Source organism: Xenopus tropicalis, chromosome 1 (assembly GCF_000004195.4).
Source record: "Xenopus tropicalis strain Nigerian chromosome 1, UCB_Xtro_10.0, whole genome shotgun sequence".
NCBI lineage: Eukaryota > Metazoa > Chordata > Amphibia > Anura > Pipidae > Xenopus > Xenopus tropicalis.
The window spans coordinates 157688588-157709839 of NC_030677.2; the positions used below are offsets into that span (position 1 = coordinate 157688588).

Genomic DNA, 21252 nt, shown 5'->3' on the forward strand with positions numbered 1-21252 from the left:
TATCAGAAAGGACCTGGACTAATGACAGCAGCAAGGATTCCTAGGAATGTAATGGTATTTTAAGTCATTTTTTATTCCTATCCCTTTTTCCATAGAATTATGTATTTTGAAAGTATTGGTATTTTACATGGTCTGGATTTAGCGTTAATCTGCTACATAATTCTAATATGGCTCCATATATCAGTTGTAAATAAAACAAAAACCATAACCCATGTTCAGAATCAAAATATGTTTTCATTTTCCAACACCATTATGTTTTACTCATAATCAAATATCACAACTGGGCACAAATGAAACTTGATGTTATGTTACAACAAATACAGTAGTTATAATTTTTGCAAGGTTAAATATTGTGACCTAAGAGTCAATGTTTTTACCAAGCCATGTGGTATTTCAATCATCACCCAACCCCAATCGGTATCAAAACTCCCTTCTGAATTTTCAATACATTTCCCCCACATAAAACATAGCAATCACAATAACTGAAAAGCAATACACTGGAATTTTCTATAGACTCTGTATCTACAGCTACCACTATATACTATATGCCATGAACACACTCATGCTCCAAAACTGCAAGTGAGCTCAAGATGGTCATACATGGATCCATATTGCCTGATGCTTAGTTACCAGTCTGTTGGTCAATATATGAAGGCAATATTATGTCTGTCCTTGGTTGAGGCTTAACCTAATATCAGACTGGCTGGAAAACAAACAAACTTTCTGGCAGGTCTGCAAAGCTGCTTCATGCATTCCGTCCATTGGTTCAGGGGTCAAATTACCAAATTAGCCTAATTAACCCACAACCTGGGAAATGATCCACTCGTTTGTAGACCTTACAGAAAAGTGGGGTTTCTAAGTTCCTTTTGAGAGATACATGAACTATACAGGTTACCTTCAAAGGAGAAAGCTTGAATATTTCCACACGTATATGTACTATTTTCCATGTATTAATAGAAACTTGTTTTTAAAAAATAAAGTCCCATAAAAAACTATGGTCAGTTGTAAAGGTTTTTTAAGATATAAATGCACAGTAACACAAATTCCATTAGTAGAGCATATGACAGTTTTTCAGGTTGTAAGCAATCATATTGTTGTAGCAACAAGGCAGTAGACAAGGTGTAGACAAGTTTGAAGATGCTTTGATCCTAAGCAAATCAGTTATACACTGCAGTGTACAGCTGATATTAACCAGTCTACAGATATCTTGGCCTAAAAAATGACTGCCTGGGTTTCATCACCTTTGAAGGGGGAAATTTGCACTTGTCAGCTAACATAATTGTTTTTCCCTGTTATTTTTGTAAACCTATGTTTATAGTGAGCTATGTGACATTACTCATGGCTGCACGTATCAAACAGAAATTTTGACATTTTGGAATCTACCACATATCCTTAATCTGAATCCAATATGAATCAACTAGAGACACAACCATATTTCTATGCCAGAAACTCATTCAGTAAATGCCTCTCAGCCACTGCAACAATAGAATCTCTGCATTGTGTAAGCTCCTGCTCTGTTAGAAATACACATATAGAGGACAAGGTATTTGTTGTACAGAAGTTCAGTCATTATTGGTTCACTGTAAATAATGGACTGAGATCTGTCAAAGCATGTAACCCACACTAAGCGACAGATTTATAGAAAATGATGTGGTTGTGTTTACTTATGTTGCTTAATGTCAATTTCACTGATTAACAAACTAATCATGGATTTCCTTGAATTTCCTTGAGTTCGATTGAAGAAATTACACTCAAACATTTGTGTCTTTTTCTCCAATGCCTGTATTCTTTGCCATCTCCCAATGTTGGACAACTCTGGTCTTGAATAAACTCAAATATTCAAATTTTTGAGAAACAAGAGCCCAATTAAGCAAATACATTATAATATCCTGTTCCCATTGGATTCTATGGTATCTGTTTCTTCATTTTATCACACATACTGAAAATCCTGATGGGATTAACGGGATCAGGACAACCTGAATCGCATTACATTAATCGGTAATGTTGATAGATCAATTCTAAAGTTAATTAGTTCTAATTAGTTTCAGAAAGCACAAGTCAGCCTTTGATAAATATGGCCCTCAGTGTCACATACTGCAGTATAGGATATATAAAATATGTCCCTTCCAATGGGAACAGCTAATATTCATAATGGTTTTTGAGAGTGGATACAAAAGTGTATGATCACTGGTAAAAAAAAATTAAAGTAATAAAAATATAAGTAGAAATTATCAATAATATGGCATTTTGATGGCAATACATTCTAAGATGAAAAACAGGTTATTTATGCATTTTTAAAGCTGTAAATGTAAATAATCTAACAATAATATAAAAATACTTTAAATTCAGAAATTGCAGAAAGCCATATATCTTTCTGAAGATGACAACATTTCACAAGATAAGCATCCTACTTAAGCGAGTGGCTATGAAGAAATATATTACAAGGGGAATCTATACAATCCTCACCTACAGTTGCTGAGGAGTTAGAGTAGGCAGAATCATTGATATGAACAGAGGAAGAGTTATGGGAATGAAGCACAGTGACGTTGTGGATGGCGACAGCTGGAATGGACAAAAGAAAAGCAAAATAATGTATCAAACACAAAGACAAACACACAAGTGCTTTATATCTCTCAACAGGGAGAAGGAGATAGCTACGGACAGCTGTGAAATTGGAAATTCTTCAGATCTAGTCCTGCAGCAGCATCTTTGTATGAATTCCCACGGAATGATAGATTCTTGGAAGACTATAGGGCATTACATTTAGCATCATTTGTAAGAGATTTTGCCTTTGGATCTAGTTTTTCTAGCTTGTTATACTTTTTAGTCACTGCACTGTAAGCTCTGTGAAATGAAATTGCAACCTCTTTGTAAGGATAGAAATTTAGAATTAAAATAAAAACTATTATCCTCAACTCCTAAAATGCAATTATAATGCGGCTATTTATCTCAGGAGAATGATTGCGATGTTACTGATGTGTAAAAAAATAAAATAGTCTTTTAAACAAGGGTAATGTAATATGTATATATGAAACAAGTAATGCAAATGGGTGCTGAGAATTTGAAGTACAGTGATGACTTCCTGGCAAGTTCATTAATTTTAGCCAACATCATGCTCCTTTTTATTATTGGCAGCATGTTTGGAATACATTTGGATATGTAAGGACCCGGCAGGTAGGAAAACTATACCCCTAGAATGAATACTTAACCAACAGATAGGTTATATTATGTTAAGTGACCTATTAAAGAATCTTACTAAATTGGAATATATATCAGTAAATATTGCCCTTTTACATTTTGCTTGAGTCACCATTTAGCTATGGGCTGTGTGTTCCCTCAGAGATCACATGATCAGAAATAATGCAGCTCTAACTGTAACAGGAAGTAGTGTGGAAGCAAAAGGCAGAACTCTGTCCATTAATTGGCTGATGGGGCCTAGCATGTATGTGTGCCTTGGCTTGTTTGTGTGCACTGTGAATCCTATGATCCCAGGAGGCGGCCCTTAATACTTAAAATGGCAATTTTCTATTTAGGAGTGCCCAATAGGACATACTACTAAAAAAGTCTATTTTTTTGAAAATGGTTTATTTAGATGAAGCAGGGTTTTACATATGAGCTTGTTTCTGCAATATATTTTTATAGAGACCTAAATTGTTTGGGGGTACAGTTTTCCTTTAATTGTGGCACACCTAAAAAAATATAATTAATCCTTGCTTAGTCAAAATAATACATTTCCCTCGAGATCTGTATAAATAAACTGCATTTTGCTGGAAACTGTTTCCTAACACAGAATCGGCTGCCAAGTATTGGTTGTCAGGCTGTGCAGTTGTAGCCAGAATGAACAGAATACACACTATAACAGTGCACCATGTGTCTCTTTGCAAAAATTAAGTGTTAATTGGCTGGGTTCTTTATAACACAGAAAAAAAACAAATTTATTAACCAGGTGTGAATAAATTAAACCTAATTAAATCTAAAATAACAGGGCTAATAAAAGAGTTGGCCCCATGTTTAGGTAGGAGCAGGTGTTGGGTAAATAACAGCATTCAGGAGTCAGCTGTACTTGCAAGTCAATGCAGCCATCTTAGAGATGTATCACAGCCAACTCAAGTCTGTGGGGAATTCAGTGATCTCGAGTTGAGAGATATAAAGCCCAATAACAATGATAACATAATGTTTGCAAAACAATGATCACAAAGACTTATGGAAAGTAAACATGTCATGAAGAGCAATGAACAGCATGGTATGAAGCAGCAGCAAAATACATACAGGAGAAATATGGTTATAGTATGGTTTATCACATGCAATGGCTTTCTGCTAAAATAGAATAATCCTCTAAACCTATTCATAAAATACATTTCTGATGTCCCTAGTAGCTAATGTTGGAGTTGCCTAAAGTGACTGTTTTGTAGCTGAGCAGCACCCGAAAGAGTCATAGAGTTGAGCAGAGATGTTCTATAATGAGTAATATGAAGAGCATCTTGACATAAGGTGCAAATGGCTCTTTTCGAAACCTTGTCAAAGCATCTGTTTTGTGTTAAATCAAACACTGACATAATAATGGCCTGTGTAAAGCTGCCTATATAAGGAACTCATAAAAAAAGAGTTCTAATCCTCATGTATAACTGGTAGAAACTGAAAAATACACCTGAAAGATCAGAGGTTTAGCAATATCATTACACTCATGATAGCATTTATAAGCTGCTATTGCTAGAGCCTAGATTTCACCCCCCTGAGCAGAGTCAGTAAAGTCCATGATTCAAACAGATCCCATTGAAGCTTTGGCATAGCCTGCAGAAACAAATGAAGAGCCACAGGCTGACATTCCTTTATGCCCAGCTCAACCCCCTCAATCTGATGTTCCTAGTAGTTATTGTCGTGTAACTGTTTTGTGCCATGGCCCTCACTTACTATAAACAGAGGGGTCAGGATAAAACTTAAAGAATTTCATATCCTGTATATTTAAAAAAATATAATGCTCTCCTTTGTGTTTGCATCAAAAGCACTAGCATGATGATGTATGCTCTACTCTGGAGCACTTGAGGTTGCATTGCAGGGTCCAGCTGTTCATATCAAAAAACAGATAAGCTAGACACAATACAATGGTTTCTGTTTTTAAAAGAAGATCAACTTCTCAGTCATGGCTTTCTAAGGCACACAGGTGACAACGTGGACCAGTGTGTCTGATGAAGCTAGCTCTGGATACTCAAGGGCCACAAGTAGAACATTTTAGAAGACCCCTATTAGTGATAATGTTATCATATATCTCAAAGGAATGTTGTAGTCAAGTAATATTTAATCAGCAGACACCTGTATATATAATTTTCATTTGGCACCACTTGCACTTGTATGAGCACAGCTAACAGCTTTTTGGTTGCAATGAGATACTACATTGATGTAAATTTGCATCTGTTAGTAAATGAGAATTTCTATGTATAAAATCTAAGAGCTTGTGGAACATGAACACATGAACACAGCTATGCATCTGGCCAAATCTCTGCATAACTTCTACCATTTAGTGATTTGTCTTATTGGGTGTTAGTACTTCATTTATTCTGTTTATTATATATCTTGCTGGAAGAAATTTATTTATTTTTTTTAATTTTAATTAAATTAAGTTTTTTCATTTTGCAATAATATACTGTATACTACAGGAGAGGCTTTCAATGAGGACAACCTTCTGATATTTACAGCTCTCTTGAGTTGGCATAAAGCTTATCTTATGGTCATGTATATGAATGGTGAATGGTAGTACATTCACCAGTCTTTTTAGCTAAGAGAAAGTACCAGGGGACTATGAAACCCTATCCTGAAAGACTGATATAAGGGCAGATGTTCAGTACAGTGCATTCTTTAGCTAGTGAGAGGTGCCTTTTATCAGATACATAATGGCACATCAAAGGGTGAAATCAGGGTCGTATTTATTATATAGGGACTCAAGAGACTGAGCCAATGGCAGCATCTTTAGGAGAGTGGCCCTTGGGTACCTAAATGTTAAATGAAATTTGTGGGGGAAACAAGATTTCACCACTGGTGAACAGATATCAACTCTGGTTTCATAATCTGTGTTCATATATGATATGATGCCAGATATGTATTTATTGCTGCTTCTAGTAGCCTTAAAACAAGATGTTAATACCAGCCTTCTATGCTATATATAAAATTGGGGGGTTAGTTTTATTTTCTCTTCCTGTGGGGATCATTTTCTTAGCTCCTCCTGCCATCAACCCTCTTTTTCCATTGCTACACATGCACTGTTATATTAAAAGGTCAACATGTTTTCATGTAATGTTCACATTAAGTTTCATCAGGAGCCCCATTGTTGGACATATGTTAAATATAGGCATACATTTATCCCAGTTATGAGAATCAAAATAAATTATAAGCTTTTGTTTTTCATAATGTATTTCAAAATATAAATATATATATATTGATAGCAAAAGTCTGTAGTGGGGGGTAGATATAATATTTGGCAGCCAGCTGCACAGGGGCCTTCTCTTGGGGCTTGGGGCCCTGGGCAAGTGATATGGATAAAGGAGAAGGGGTGGCTATACTAATCCTGCACACGGGTCCTAAGCTGTATATGTTCAACACTGGTAGATAGATAGATAGATAGATAGATAGATAGATAGATAGATAGATAGATAGATAGATAGAAAGATAGATACAACAGATAGAACAGAAGTGCTATAACCCTTCCTGTCCAATAAGTGTGATGTTTGGCACAAATCAGGGTTTACTTCATTCTCTGCTTTGATTCACTAAGCAACCAAAACATATCCTATTTTGCCTCATATCCAATAGCTCATAAAAGATAATAGACAAGTGAAGTTCCTGACAAAGAATGATAAAGGAAACACTGTCCAGATACACTTGATACACTCCTCCTGTCTCTAGAAACTGTATGTTTTCTGAAAAGATTAAAAAATGACATCCTTATAAGACAGCTTTAAAATGCAAAATGAGTCATGAGCTCAAAAGTGAAATATCTTATAGAAAGAGAATGAAACTGCCAAAATCTTCAAAGCAGGCACGGGTAAAAAGCCCAAGCTATATTTCCCTTCCCTTTAAACATTCCTACCACACATACTTATATCACTTTCATTATGAGGACCTCTTATGTCTTCACTGTTATGATGCACCTGCAGAATTCCATTCACCACCTCGAGAGGCCAATAATGTGAAGCTGAGGTCAGGACTTTGAAGCCTGGGAAAACACAAGAGTGCATTTCTGCATATTAGTATTTTACAATTTACTCAACCATTTCACACTGCTCTTCTTAAGGCCCCAGCAGCAAAACCATATGAGCATTCTTTAGCACCAGCAGGTTAGGACCCACACTACTTCCTGTTACAGGTGATCAGTTAGTGACACACAGAACATCACAAAATGGTGGCTCAAGGAAAAAAGATGTAAAAGGTCAATATTTACTGATTTTTGAAAAGCTTATGTTAAGCTGCTTAGATAGGTCAATCAGAAATTAAAATAAGTGTTGGTAAATCTAGTGGAGATAATTCTAAAGCAACTAGATTTTGAGTATTCTTGAAAAATTTCACCATTGGTTCAAGCTGCTTTTTCAGTTCAACTGAGTCATAGGGAATTCCTAGTTACCTATATCCAATCAAAATGGTTCCACTGAACTTATTCAGGCAGGTGTTAACTGAAGTGGAATGGCCATTTGCATTTGTTTTTTATGGAAACAAATCTAGAACTTTGGACTTGATGGGCAGTCTAGGTAAAACTTGCTTGGAAGAAAGCTCAGTATAAGTCATTTCTCTCTCTACCTCCACCTATATTCAAAATACAGATTCTACATAAAGGGTTGGAGTGCCATTAAGCTTCCCATTTTTTAGTTACCAAAAAAATCTATTTTAGTTACAGAGGACTAATAAGGGTTATAAAAGTATAGGACTCACTCCCCCCCCCCCCTTAGGAATGTGGTTCTGAGCCAATCAACAGGAAGTTTCCTCATAGTCTTACAAACTGAGCTTGTAAACCGGTCGTGGTCTTGGTGCAGGAGCGAGGCATTATGGGAACTTTCTTTACAGAGATCAGCGTTTTTTTTCCTATGAGGCTTCTGATCATCTGAACGGGAGAAATATTGGGACACTTAAGGGCACTATTGAGAGAACTAAAGGTATGCCTGCAGCTTGAGATTAATTTGTATTAGCCTTTCCTTCTCCTTTAAAGGAACAGTAACACCAAAAAATGTATATATTTTAAAGAAATTAAACTATAATGTACTGCTGCCCTGCACTGGTAAAAGTTGTGTGTTTGCTTCAGAAACATTACTAGAGTTTATATAAACCCTGCTGTGTAGCCATGGGGGCAGCCAATTACAAGAAGAAAAGGCACAGGTTATATAGCAGCTAACAGATAAACCCTGTAGAATACAATGGTGTCTTATCTGTTATCTGCTGTGTAACCTGTGCCTTTTCTCCTTTTTTCCAGCTTGAATGGCTGCCCCCATGGCTACACAGCAGCTTATTTATATAAACTATAGTAGTGTTCCTGAAGCAAACACCCCAGTTTTACCAGTGCAGGGCAACAGTACATTATATTTCAATTACTTTAGAACACTTTAATTTTTTGGTGTTACTGTTCCTTAAGGGCTCTGGCACACGGGGAGATTAGTCGCCCGCAACAAATCTCCCTGTTCGCAGGCGACTAATCTCCCCGAATTGCCATCCCACTGGCGACAATCTAAGTCGCCGGTGGGATGGCACACGCTGCGCAGGCGATTTCGGCGAATCCCCGAAGTTGCCTCGTGAGGCATTTTCGGAGATTTGCCGAAATCATGCCGATGGCAACTCGGGGAGATTAGTCACCCGCGAACAGGGAGTTTTGTCGCGTGCGACTAATCTCCCCGTGTGCCAGAGCCCTTAAGGGAGTAGCATTATTACAAAAGCTTCATTTTTTGCAAGATTAGGAGCAAAATGCATAGGATTGTTGATAATGTTACTTGCATTTTGTTGTTAGTTGTGTTACTGTATGCACATGCATGTTTATGTAGTAAGCTCTAAACTCACATTTTGATAAATCTGTCCCTAAGGCTACTGCCACACTAGAAGGATTCCTTGGGGAAGATTCTGCCCCTATGCTCCAAAAAGTGGAATTTGGTGAGGAACTGCATATTCCAGCAGTTTCACACTGAAATGTTCTCCAAGTGCCTGCACCCAGGCTAACGCAATGGCTACTGGTGCAGACACATCAAAAACATTTTAGGAGGGTTGGGGCAGATTCTTGGCTTGCAATTATCAGCATCAGCTGCATCAAAAGAAAAGCAACAAAAACAAAGCAGCTAATGTTCATTGGAACAGCAGAAACAGAACTTCATCATCTAACACTCTTAGATGAGTACGAATTTGGCGGCTAAATGAACAGTACCTGAATGAATGCATCATTTTTGAAGAGATGAAAAAATGTTCTGAAGCGATTTTTCATGGATTGGGTTGGGGACTCAAGACAATGACAATTTTATGGCTCATACTTTGTGGAAACAGTTTAGGGAAGGAGTTTTGCCATGATTATGAACCCATTCCCTAAACCAACATTGGTTTGCTGAAATGGGAGTGAAAGAGTTCATCTGTGGGGTGAATTGGAGGCTGAAAAAAAGGAGATGACTGGCACAACAAGTATAATGCAAGCGGGGCTTAGCCCCTGAAATGAAAGTGTAGCAGCAACGTTTCAATAACTCAGGGGCTAAGCCTCACTTGCATTATACTCATTGTGCCAGTCATCTCCTTTCTTGTTCCTTTGAGGGTGCAGACCCTCTAGGCTGTGGACCGAGTTTACTATTGGTGAAGGCACGGGTGCTGGTGAAACTTCTATCTTATGAATTGGAGGCTGACTGCAAGCCAGGCCTGATGCCCAACATTAATCTCACTATTGCTCTTGTGACTGAATGGAAACAAATACCATTCCTTTAAAAATGCTTTCCCAGATGGGACAATAGCAGCAAAGGGAGGACTAATTCATTAATAACCTGGTCAGACAGGCATCTGGTTATTTTTATAAAATTGTGTATGTAAATGGATTACTCTATCGTTTTCAAAGCAGTACAAGGGCAGCAGTGCTATTTTAATTTCTAATTAATATAACGCGGATAGATATCTGCTTGGCATTAATAGGTGGCACTGGCTACTCGCTTTAAACCTCAAGGTGAAATTGTGATTTATATTAAAGATTTAATTTTCTAGATGTCTTGCCTTTATATACCTGTGTATATATTGCTATTGCACAGAATTCCACCCAGATTGCACTTGTTGCTTGTCTGCATTAGAACCAGATACTTTTAAATATGCTGTACATTAAAAAAATGAATTTAATCATAAGATCCTATTTTAGAAACAATGAATAAAACATAGCTAGTAGTGTGCTGGCTGTGTGACACAGGGCTGTAATGAAACACATTTCTCTCATATAGTAGATAAAAATATTCACAATTAAAGACATGTAATTCTATGAGGCCTTATCAGTTAGTCTGCATGCTGACTAGTGTAAAGGATACTATGATTAAAGACAAAAAAAATCGAGCAACACAATACTTCAAAACTGAATCCTTCACCAAAGACTAGGCCGAATACTGTGCTAAATCTGAAATCACATTATCTGTGGGAAAAACAATTTGCATGGAAACTATTCATTTTTTAAGGTGCACTAGCAAAAGCAAAGAAAAATACAAAAATTAAATTGTTATGGGGATAAGATATAAACATATATATGGGATACACAATTTCCCCTAGATTGGGAAAATGGGACCCCCCTTCCTTTTTCCTGATGGGGCTACTTTGACTAAACTCTGCAAATAAAACACAGACCATATTCTTTTAGGTGAGAGTTAACCACAGCTTTATTACCACAATAAAATACAAACCTTGCTATAATGCTGGACAACTGTTCTCCAACATTTTACCAAGCTGTGACATTTAGAAAGAACAGTTAAATGAACAATGCTCTATAACTTCCTTTTTCACATTTTTAGTTTAATGATAATTATTTATAAGAAAATTGAAACAAAACAAAATAAAGGCAGGAAGGCAGGTAGAAGCCTATCAGGTTGTAGCAAAAGAGGAAGCAGGGAGGAAAGGAAACTCTCTTATAAAGGAGGAGGGAAGGTAAATGGGAACATAGCTGCCTATCCAAAGGAATTACTTATCCCCAGACCTGGATCAATCATAAAAGACTAGAATGAGGGTGTAAGGTTAGGACAGTGATCCCCAACCAGTGGCTCGGGGGCAACATGTTGCTCACCAACCCCTTGTATGTTGCTCTCAGTGCCCCCAAACCAGGTAGTTATTTGAATTCCTGACTTGGTGGCAAGTTTAGGTTGAATAAAAACAAGATTTACTACCAAATAAAGCCCCTGTAAGCTGATAGTGTGCATAGAGGCTCCTAATAGCCAATCTTAGCCCTTATTTGGCTCCTCCATGAACTTTTATGATGCTTGTGTTGCTCTCCAAGTCTTTTTACATTTGACTGTGGCTCACGGGTAAGAAAGGCTGGGGACCCCTGGGTTAGGATATACAATCAACTTGCACTTCACAGCCCCCAAGGCTTTCTTTAGACAATTCAGCACTTATCATCCCAAGGATAAGGTGGTACAGGGATTTAAATAGTCCATAGCAAAATTCCAGAAAAAGTGGCCCAGGTATATACCTAACTGCTACAGTTGAACAGGGGCTTTGGATAGAGGACATTTTCAACCAGTCAGCCTCTCCAGTAGCAGAGAGGTTAATAACTGAATAGCATACAGGTTTTTGGTACTGTTGCTACCATTAAACAATTATGAAATGATTGATTAGCAGTTTGCTCCCATCCAGTGGGAGTACAGAAAGGATTCCCAGCTGCTGAATAAGCTATGTCATCTTACAGTAGGTATTTATTTGTTGGTGCAACAAAATGGAAAAACATATAGATGCAACCTGTGTTTCTGCTTTTTTTTCACATGTTGGAATTTTTTTTTTTTGTCACATCTGTTTGAATCAACCTATGGAGTATTGTTGCACCTATTGCATAAAACATGGACATTCCTTTCCTTTGACCCTTCTATTGCAGAGTAACCTCCAATGTATTGTTGTGAATATATGTACTTGTATGCTACTCGGAACATTTTCTTTCTGAGAGTGAGAAAAGCCAGAACAAGGAAGGAATCATGCTGTGAAGTTGGAAAACATAAAGGCCTATGGATATGATTAATAAATTACTCTTCTGAAAGAAAGCTGGATATAGGGAAAAGAATTCCCAGGAGAAATGCTATAGACAAATATACTTTAAAAAAGGCATTTGAAGTGCATGTCCATTTGCCAGTTTCATTTTTTTTTTCTGTGGAACAGCTACTAAATATTGCAATATGGTATAATCACTACATTTTAATAGAAGTGTTAGGCCTCTCATGCATCGCTATAGCAGCTAGGATGGGAAGGGAATTGTGTTGATGTTGTGAAATGCAATAAAACCATTCCTTCTGTTCTTGCATTGGGCTGATTCCTGTTTTGGGTGGTTACACAAGGATGGTTTAAAGCAGTGTCGAAACTTTTCCCTTTGATAGTGTTTCACATAACAATAAACACTCGACCTGCTGTAAGATCCAAGCACATTTTTTCAGACATATGGAATTCATACTAATCGGGTCAATTTTGTTAAGCAAGCCCAATTCAAAGGCATCCACAATGATCAGCATATTGAATTGCTTTGGGTCAAAGCTATCTCAATAGATTTCTCATTCACATGGCATCTCTACCTGATATTTATCCCTATACATTTAAGATATGACAAGGTACTAACAGATTAAACTTTTAGTATGTTATAGAATTACCTATTTTTAGAAACATTTCAATTGGTCTTCACAGCTTTCAAATAAGGGTTACTGAGCCCAGCAGGCAAAATACTATTTCTCTGTAAGGCTACAATTTTATTGCTAATGTCACTTTTTATTATTTATCTCTTTGTTTAGGCTCTACTCTATACATATTCCCATCTCTCTTTCAACCCACTGCCTGGTTACTAAGTTAAATTGGACAATAGCAACCAGATAGCTGCTGAAATGCCAAACTGGAGAGTTGCTGAACAAAACGTTAAATAATTCAAAAACCACAAATAATAAAAGAAGAAGACTTAATGCAAACCTTCTCAGAATAACCCTCTCTACATTATACTAAAAGTTAATTTAAAGGCAAACAACCCCTTTAAGGATACCAGGGGTTTTGGAGCAGGCAAAATCCCTCCAATGCAAAATCATGGGCAGATCCAACAGCTGCTGGGAGTTCCTGCTTGGCAGGGTCCATTTCAGCATCCTATGTATATTGTGCCCCTTCAGGAGTCCCAGTTACATGGCCATGACTATTTGAAGCAGAACCCACTTGCATTGTACACTGCACTATGCCAGTTAATGTGCTTGCAAAGCCTAAACTATGTAATGTGTTTTTTTTTTTTGTTCAGTGGATAATAAAAAGAAGAGATGTCAAATTGAACAAGACATACTAAAATTCCTCTATTCTGTAAATAATAAAAGCATCACAATAAGCAATAAATGTGTTTGACACGGACAGACTGTATTACCCTAGTAAATGTCCTTGTCATTCACATTAAGCAAATAGAACAGACTGCATTTCCGCCTTTTGTTGTTTGTAGACATAAGCAATTTATTAAAGGTTCCTCTTATAAAAAGGCTTAAACACCAACGACACTGTTTGGCCTTCTCCCTGCTCCTAAGCTGAAACAAACACTGTAGAAATACTCTGTGTAACATGTATTTTGGCGTTTGATTCTCTATTATTTTTACTGTCTTTATACAAACTAAATCAAATTTATCTTACCTGGTTGATCTTGAAACCAAGAATAGTTTTTAGGAGCCTGCAAAAAAATAAGAAACCATTAAGAAATGCTTTATTGCCATATGGTGAGTTACTGAGCTATTGGATAGCATTTTTATTTGTAGGCAATAAGGAAAGGCAAAGCAGGAAGCATAATTAAAAACCGGTAAAAAAAACTATTGAAAGGTTGCTTAGAGTAGGTCCACCTACAACATACTAGTTGATCTTAATATTAACTCTCTCTTTAAAGGACAATGAAAGGTTAATATGAATTAAAAGTAAGTCTAAAGGCATTATTTTTAAGTACTTACTGCATATCTAAATTCCCAGATCCCTGCTTGCAGGTGCTGGCAGCCTACAGCAGTGTGAAGACTACAGTGACATCACTGAAATCCCTCTTCCCTTCCTGTAGGCTGCCAGCGGCAGCCTTCCTATTCTCTGAGCATGTGTGTAACTTGATCCTGTCTCCTGTTCTGAGCTACACATGCCCACCAGCCAATCAGAAGCGGATCTGGCAGAGAGGAGGGGGGGAGGGAATGAACCACATGTGCAGTATGAAGCAAGGAGGGAAAGGAAGGGAGAATAACTTTTTAGAGATGGCTGCCTGTTCTAGAAAATGTGAAGTAAGTGTGACTGAGTAAATATTTGATTAGGCGAGCCAAAAGTGTGGCGTTTTTACTAAACAATAGGAGGACTATTGGGCAGTATGCTTTTTAAATTTTGACTTGCATTCTCCTTTAATAAGGGCTATTTGATGCTTAAGAAATGACAAGTAAAATTCCAGGAATTTACCAGCAGTGCAGTTGGTGTAAGGATCCCAGGCTGTTCTTGGTGGGCCCTGGGCAAAGATCCAAATGGTTGGCTTACTTTGCCCTGCACTGCGTAGTGTGGCAACATTTTCTGATCATGCCCACATTTAGGCCAAATCCCTAAGTACCACACCCATTTTACCAAAATAAAACACCAATATGCTTGTATAATTACTACGTATAAATAGAAAATGTATAAATAGAATATTAACCCTAGCTGTGTCAGTATAATCACTGTAGAAATTTCCAATGAACACTCCTTTACAGTGGAATGCACTGCCAACTCTAATTTTTTTCTGAAAAGCAGGGAGCACAGGGGTGGGTGAAGAAGGCAGTAGCGGCAGCATGGAAGGTAGGGCACAGTGGGCCCCCCAAATCAGTGGACCCCAGGTAGATGCCCCATTTAGTAAAGTGGCCCTGATCCCAGAAAGTGTAATTCTGAATATCTATAGTGCCTAGGCTGCCTACAGGAATCTTGTACTTGAAGCACATCTATTTATACTTCAGGGTGCTATAATTGCATAGAAAATAAATTGTAGTTGTCACTGGTTGAGCTTTCTTTCTCTTTGTTACTGTATGTGTCATTTTGTTTTGCTTGTGCTCAAAAATAACATTTTGTGGGTATTTAGCTTCTGCTTGGGATGTGAACCTAAGTTAGCTATAGCAGTCACTTTGGCTATAAAGTGCATGTATATTCAGGGCTTGGGCTGGCATACCATAGTTTCAGTCAAAGTTGTGGAAGGGAACCCTGTAAATTACCCAGATAGGCTTCCTATGTTAAGTTTATATGTGCATAAAATCCAGCTAGATATGTAGGTGAGAAGCCCACCAACAATTTGCAGTGGGGTTGTAGTGCGAGGACCAACACAACTGAAATAGTGCTATATATTCTGTAAACCACTATTGTGGTTGATTTGCACTATTATATGTCTATTGGGCATATTCATTTAATAAAGATGTTCTGATCAAAAACCAGTGGAAACCAAAACAAATCTGTGTTTTTGTTGTTTGGCAATTTGGGATTGTTTCCCCGGGTGTGAGGGGGCTGGATGCAGCACATACCCTACTGTTAGCCACCTGCTGGAGCCCCTTGTTACAGTTAAAATAGTAATAATAGTTTTTATGTTTATATGTATAAAGAACTAAAAATTGATACAGTGCTGAAGACATAATTTCAGGATTTCAGGCAAGACAATTCACGTTTAACTGCCTGCTCCACCCATTTCAGAAACCCGAAAAGGCGTAGTGCTTATCTGAAAGTGGTTGGGGTTTAAGGCTTCCATTGTCCTGGACCCCTCATTTGACCAATTATATTGTTTGTTCAAAAAGGGCAGGTGTAAGACAATGGGAAGGGGGTGCCATGGTAAACCTGAAAGGCTGGGACCCCCAAGACAAAAATTCTATAAATCAGGGATTCCCAGCATGTGGCCCCTGCTGTTGAACCCCAGTACACCATCGCCCAATGGCTAAATTTTGGATTGGTGAGAGTTCTTAAAAAAAACAGGTTTGTTCATCCCTGATGCATAAACTAACCAAATCAAACAGCTCTTATATAGTATATGTATGTTTTTATAGTACTATCTATATCACACCCCCAAAGAGACCCTTCTGCTCCTGGGGACCCAATGCAAAGGCTCTCTCTGCTCTATACTAAAATATACTAAAAGTTGTCCTATGCCCAAGGCTAGAAGGAAGGACAAAACAGGTTTCCCAGAGCTTTTATCATCAATTTTGTTAAAGTGTTTGCCTAACTTAAACAATGATGTCACAATGGAATGCTATCATGGGTGAATAAGGAGAGCTGCCTTGCAAATAAATACCACAGTGTGTCTTTCTATGGCCTCATAAATCTTTTTTGGTATTGTCTCTTTTAATATGTTTCTTTTCCCACATAAGTCAGACTTAAATGCATAATTTATTGTAGTGATATTGAACAACAACTCCCACCATTTTTGGACATCTCTCTTGGGTGAGAATTAAAAAGGTGGGGAAGAATCTTGACAAGTCCAGAAACAACATAGTGAAACAATCAGTACATGTACAAATTGCAAGAAACCAAGGAAAGAAACTTGCAGCAGTTATAACAATTGACTTCCAGACACCCTGCAGTTTCTTTGCACAGGCTGCTTGCCCACATACACACAAATGCAGCTGTGTTCGCTAAACCTTCATGTTACCACCTTGTGTTTTTTAAAGTGACCTAGAAATATATGAATCCCTGTTGCATTCCTAGAATCCACGAACCTTGGTATTTTTGTTCCACAAATACTCCCTGTTAGCATTTTAACCAGAGTCCCCAGAGCGGCACTTCTAATACCGGCAGAGTCAAGCAAACAGAGCAGCCAGAGGTTGATAGGGGTCGCTGCGATTTAGAAGTATTAAGGGGGATTTATATTATAGTAAAAAGCATCACTCAATGAACCTGGTCAATATAAATAAAAGGTATATGCAAAAACACAAACGGTCCAAAATGTAATTTACATTTTGGGGAATAAAATTATATAGTAGTAATTATAGAGTCAAATGGATGCATTAAGCAATTATAGAGCGAGTATTGAATGAGGTGAATGCATTTATGAATACAGTATCGGGCACATATTATTTTGTCAAAATTAAGAGTGATGCATAAAAGGATAGTTCACCTATATGTTAAAGTTTAGTGATAGAATACCCTATATCTAGCAACTTTTTAACTGGTCGTCATTTTTTATTTTTATTAGTTTTTTTTTTATTATTAGCCCCTTCTTCTGCCTCTTCCCAGCTTCTGAATTGGGGTCACTGACCCCAGCAGCCAAAAACCTATTGTTCCATTTATTCTTGATTCTTTTATTAAATTGTTATTCTTACATTTTATTAGTTATCTAATCTCATTTAAACTACTACCTGGTTGCTAGGGTAAATTCATCCTTAGCAACTAGATGGATACTGCAAACTGGAAAGCTGCTGAACAAAAAAGCTAAAACTTTTAAAAAATTATTAAATAAATACATAAAAAATGAAGACCAAAGTTGTCTCAGAATACCAGAGAGTACATTATATTAGACTAAAAGTTTATTTAAAAGTGAACTACCCCTCAATCCTAAGAAGGCATTATGTTCACATTATGTTAAAGCACCATCGCCCACCCACTCATTTTCAACAGACGCCGAAATTAAGATGTTGCAGTGGAGAGGGACTAATATAAGGAATATCCTACAATCTGGGTGCCCTGTCCCCCAGGCCCACCCCCGCGGTCACAGGTTCTCCTGTATTGTAGCATCACAGATCTAAGCTAGTGAACTCCCTTCTCAGCAGGTGGATTGGGCATTAGTAGATGCAGAGTAAGTAGCCACCCCTAGCCAAATAGCAAAATATTCAGCTTTTTTCCTATGGGACGCTTGATTGGGTAGAGCAATATTCAGCCCATGTATAGCCCCTTAATGCTGAAGTGTCCAAAAAAGTACCACTTTATTAATGCCTTTTTTAACCAAGGTACTCCAGCGTCACTGGCTTGATTAGATCTAGCCATACAGTAGAGTCTACAAAAAAAGTAGTTATTAATGAAGAAATGGATCTGTATTAGAATACCGCTGTATTGCACCACACTGTTGATTACTAAGATACTGTGTAACTGGAAAATAATTCTCAAAAATTGATTGCCTTTATTGTCTCCCAAAAAGAAGTGCAGAGATGCAAAGGTTATTTTAAATAAATGCTTGGTTGGCATTGCTGCCCTTCAGCTATAGTCCTAGGTTTGATACCAGCTATATGCAAAAAGTTTGTATGTTCTCCCTGTGACTGTGTGGGTTTCTTCGAGCACTACATTTTTCTCCCAAAAACATACAAAAGGGTTACCTGGTTACTGATAGGGACCATATTGTAAGTTACACTGGGCAGGGACTGATGAGACTGTTGCTTAAACTCTGTAAAGTGCTGTGGAAATGTGTGATATTTACAGTTTTATAATAAAATATATAAGGTACATATTATTACATGGCTTGCACTTTGCTGAACTCCAACTCTCAGTTTCCTGGCGTTTACTATCTGAGAATATCTTTATTTTGTCTGGGGTGTAGTGCTGGGAATTATACAGAAAAAACAACTGGAGGGCCACATTTTCGCGCATGACTAAGGGATTCCCCCTTTACAACCAGCTCTGTTTCCACTTACTGCAAAATAAAGTTATTAACACACAAATTAAACCCAAATGCTTAGCCCCTGCAGTGTTAGAAAGTATCCAAAAAAAAGTTTACAGCTCTGTATCACTAAAAATTAAAGAGCGTGTATATCATTGGGAAGTTTCTGAGATCCTCCTTTACCTCTCAGGTGTATGGCTTAGCTGTGCAAACTTATATATATATTTACCTGACTCCCACACAGACTGAGACACAGAATGACCATCCATAACTGCAGTGACCACTCCATGGAAACAATACAAAGCAGGACCTCAGTGTAATCCGTAACGTATCCTCTATTGCAGATATCTGATGCCCACCGCGTTGTCAGTTCTTTGAGTTGAATGTCACCAATATTAGCACAAGGGAAAGTTTTTTTCAGAGCAATATTACTAAACTTGCTCCAAAAGGTCTGTTCTCCTGGAGTCATTGGTTCTCATGAAGAGCAGAAACTCTAAGCTTTGCATATCTCTCTCTCTAAGCTTTGCAGATCTTTCTCTCTGCTCTCATGCTGGGAATGTCCCCACTCTTTTTAACGTTTGCTGCCCTTTCACACTTCTGCCCAGCAGCATCTGTAACTCAGATATCCATATGTGATCTGCACCAGGTACAGGCGGAAACACCAAACTGCCAAATCCTAAGGCATCTGTTGTTCTTCTCCCTGTCACCTCTGAGGAATCCGAGTTTAGATCCTGACAATGTGTACCTCCATCCCACAATATTTAGGGTGGAGAGAAAGCTTTAGTGATGTCATGTTCACTCCTCAAACTTTGTCCTATTCCACTACACTATTTATATCCCAGCATTAGAAACTCCTCGCTGGGTCCTAACACCAGCCTGCTACAGACAATGGTAAATTGCTAAGTAAATATAACACGAGCTCTAAACTTTAAATAAGAGAGATGTTTACACTTCTACATGCTGTATTTTTTTAAAGGGACACTAGTAAAAGGGACCTAATACTTTGATAGAACCCAGTACAGATAATATTGTATATCTACTTTTAAGATAGCCAGCAATATTCTTTGCTTCCCCCAGTGCTTTGCAGATTTAGCATTTCTGCTTGCAGCACAGCTTCCAGAAAGTGACAGAAAGTGAGTCTCACAAAGGGAAACTGCATCCTACAAAAAATGCACAATGGTTACAAATTTGTGATAAAAAGATTTACATATTCCAGAAGAAATCTCATGCTGACCTCTTTTATAAGCCACAATTTTTTTTCAACAGGATTTTCATCCATTTTTCTAAATTTGTTTTTCCTTTTCGTTGAAAATGTGGATAAAAAGTTGTATATAGTTTTACTATCGAGCATATATAAGTGCAGAAACATATTGGCACACACAGGGTATCCATACATTATGATTACACATTACTTACATAGAAAAACAAGAGAAGCATGTACAGTATGTATGTCACTTTTATTTAGATAGTGCCATCAATACAAACAGAACCAAAATCCCCTCAGTCTCACTAGGAAATGTTACCCTTGTTTTTACATAAAAAGGAACAAGAGTGCCGTTGATCCTTGAATCTGTGCTAAATTAAACTTTAGAATTGATTATAATACCTCAATCATGGCTTTTCTTTGTCGAAAAAAGGTACCATTACAATCAGCTTCAATGAAGCTGCACAGTCAAAGAAAAACAGGATATCTCTTCCATTTAGTTTGCCTTGTCTAGTGAGAAAGAAGGAGGGATTGGTTTGTTCTGAGCACACTTCATACCAGCTCTACATATTTGCATATAAAGATATGTGTGGGAGCTGCCATACTGCTCAGCACAGTAGGGGAACTCTCCATAGATTGAAGGTAGTAGTTTGTAAAAAGGATTTGAGTTATGTTCCATTTTAAGCATTTAATACTCAATTTAATTACTCAAACTACACTGATACATTTCATGATGGTATTTACTTAAAAAAAAAGGTTTGAACTATAAAGCAGTAAGGACATAGCGGCTTGGTACCTAGCACTGTAAGTTGCCCGCTAAGTATATAATTTAATAGCAAAGTATATATAGATTTCCTATACATTAATAGATAAAAATTATCATTTACAATACGAAAACATCACTTAATTTATCACAAATGTAGCAATTTTGTTTCTTTAATTTCGTGGTAGGGAAGGTACAAAGCGAATGAACTGTGTTTTTTTTTTCTTTTGCTTGGGAGTCTGGATTTAAGGTATTCATGGGATGTGTGTCTCCTAATGGTTTTATTGCCCGGCTGTTCAGTCAGCAATGCTATAGTGTCTCATTAATCATTTTGGTCTATTGACCTAGATGGGGAAGTTTCTGGACAACTATATTGTAAACACAATTACTCTTTTGGTTTATAGCCGAGGTTTCACCACCCCCAACCTGCCTGCCTCTCCATAAACATCAGAGCATACTTATTTTGGAACCATCCCAGAGATACAGATATACAGTTCTTCCTTCTGTCATCACACAACAGTAATATTATTATCATTATTATAACTA

At 37.5% G+C, this 21252-nt stretch overlaps 1 protein-coding gene across 4 annotated transcripts in view; it reads right to left on the reverse strand.

The window, feature by feature from the left end:
• The window catches only part of adgrd1 (adhesion G protein-coupled receptor D1), a 271121-nt gene extending 251573 nt beyond the window's left edge, over window positions 1–19548 (reverse strand). For 2 of the 4 annotated variants that reach the window (XM_002931898.5, XM_031892497.1), the window contains exons 1-4: window positions 18969–19548; window positions 13819–13855; window positions 7091–7207; window positions 2467–2562 (exon numbers count right to left, since the gene is read on the reverse strand). In XM_002931898.5, coding sequence (XP_002931944.3) covers window positions 2467–2562; window positions 7091–7207; window positions 13819–13855; window positions 18969–19208 — 490 coding nt within the window. In that variant the 5' untranslated portion in view covers window positions 19209–19548. The remainder of the gene's footprint in view (window positions 1–2466; window positions 2563–7090; window positions 7208–13818; window positions 13856–18968) is intronic. The other 2 variants (XM_031892498.1, XM_012969246.3) reach the window with 1 other exon arrangement.
• Window positions 19549–21252: the final 1704 nt, after the last annotated feature.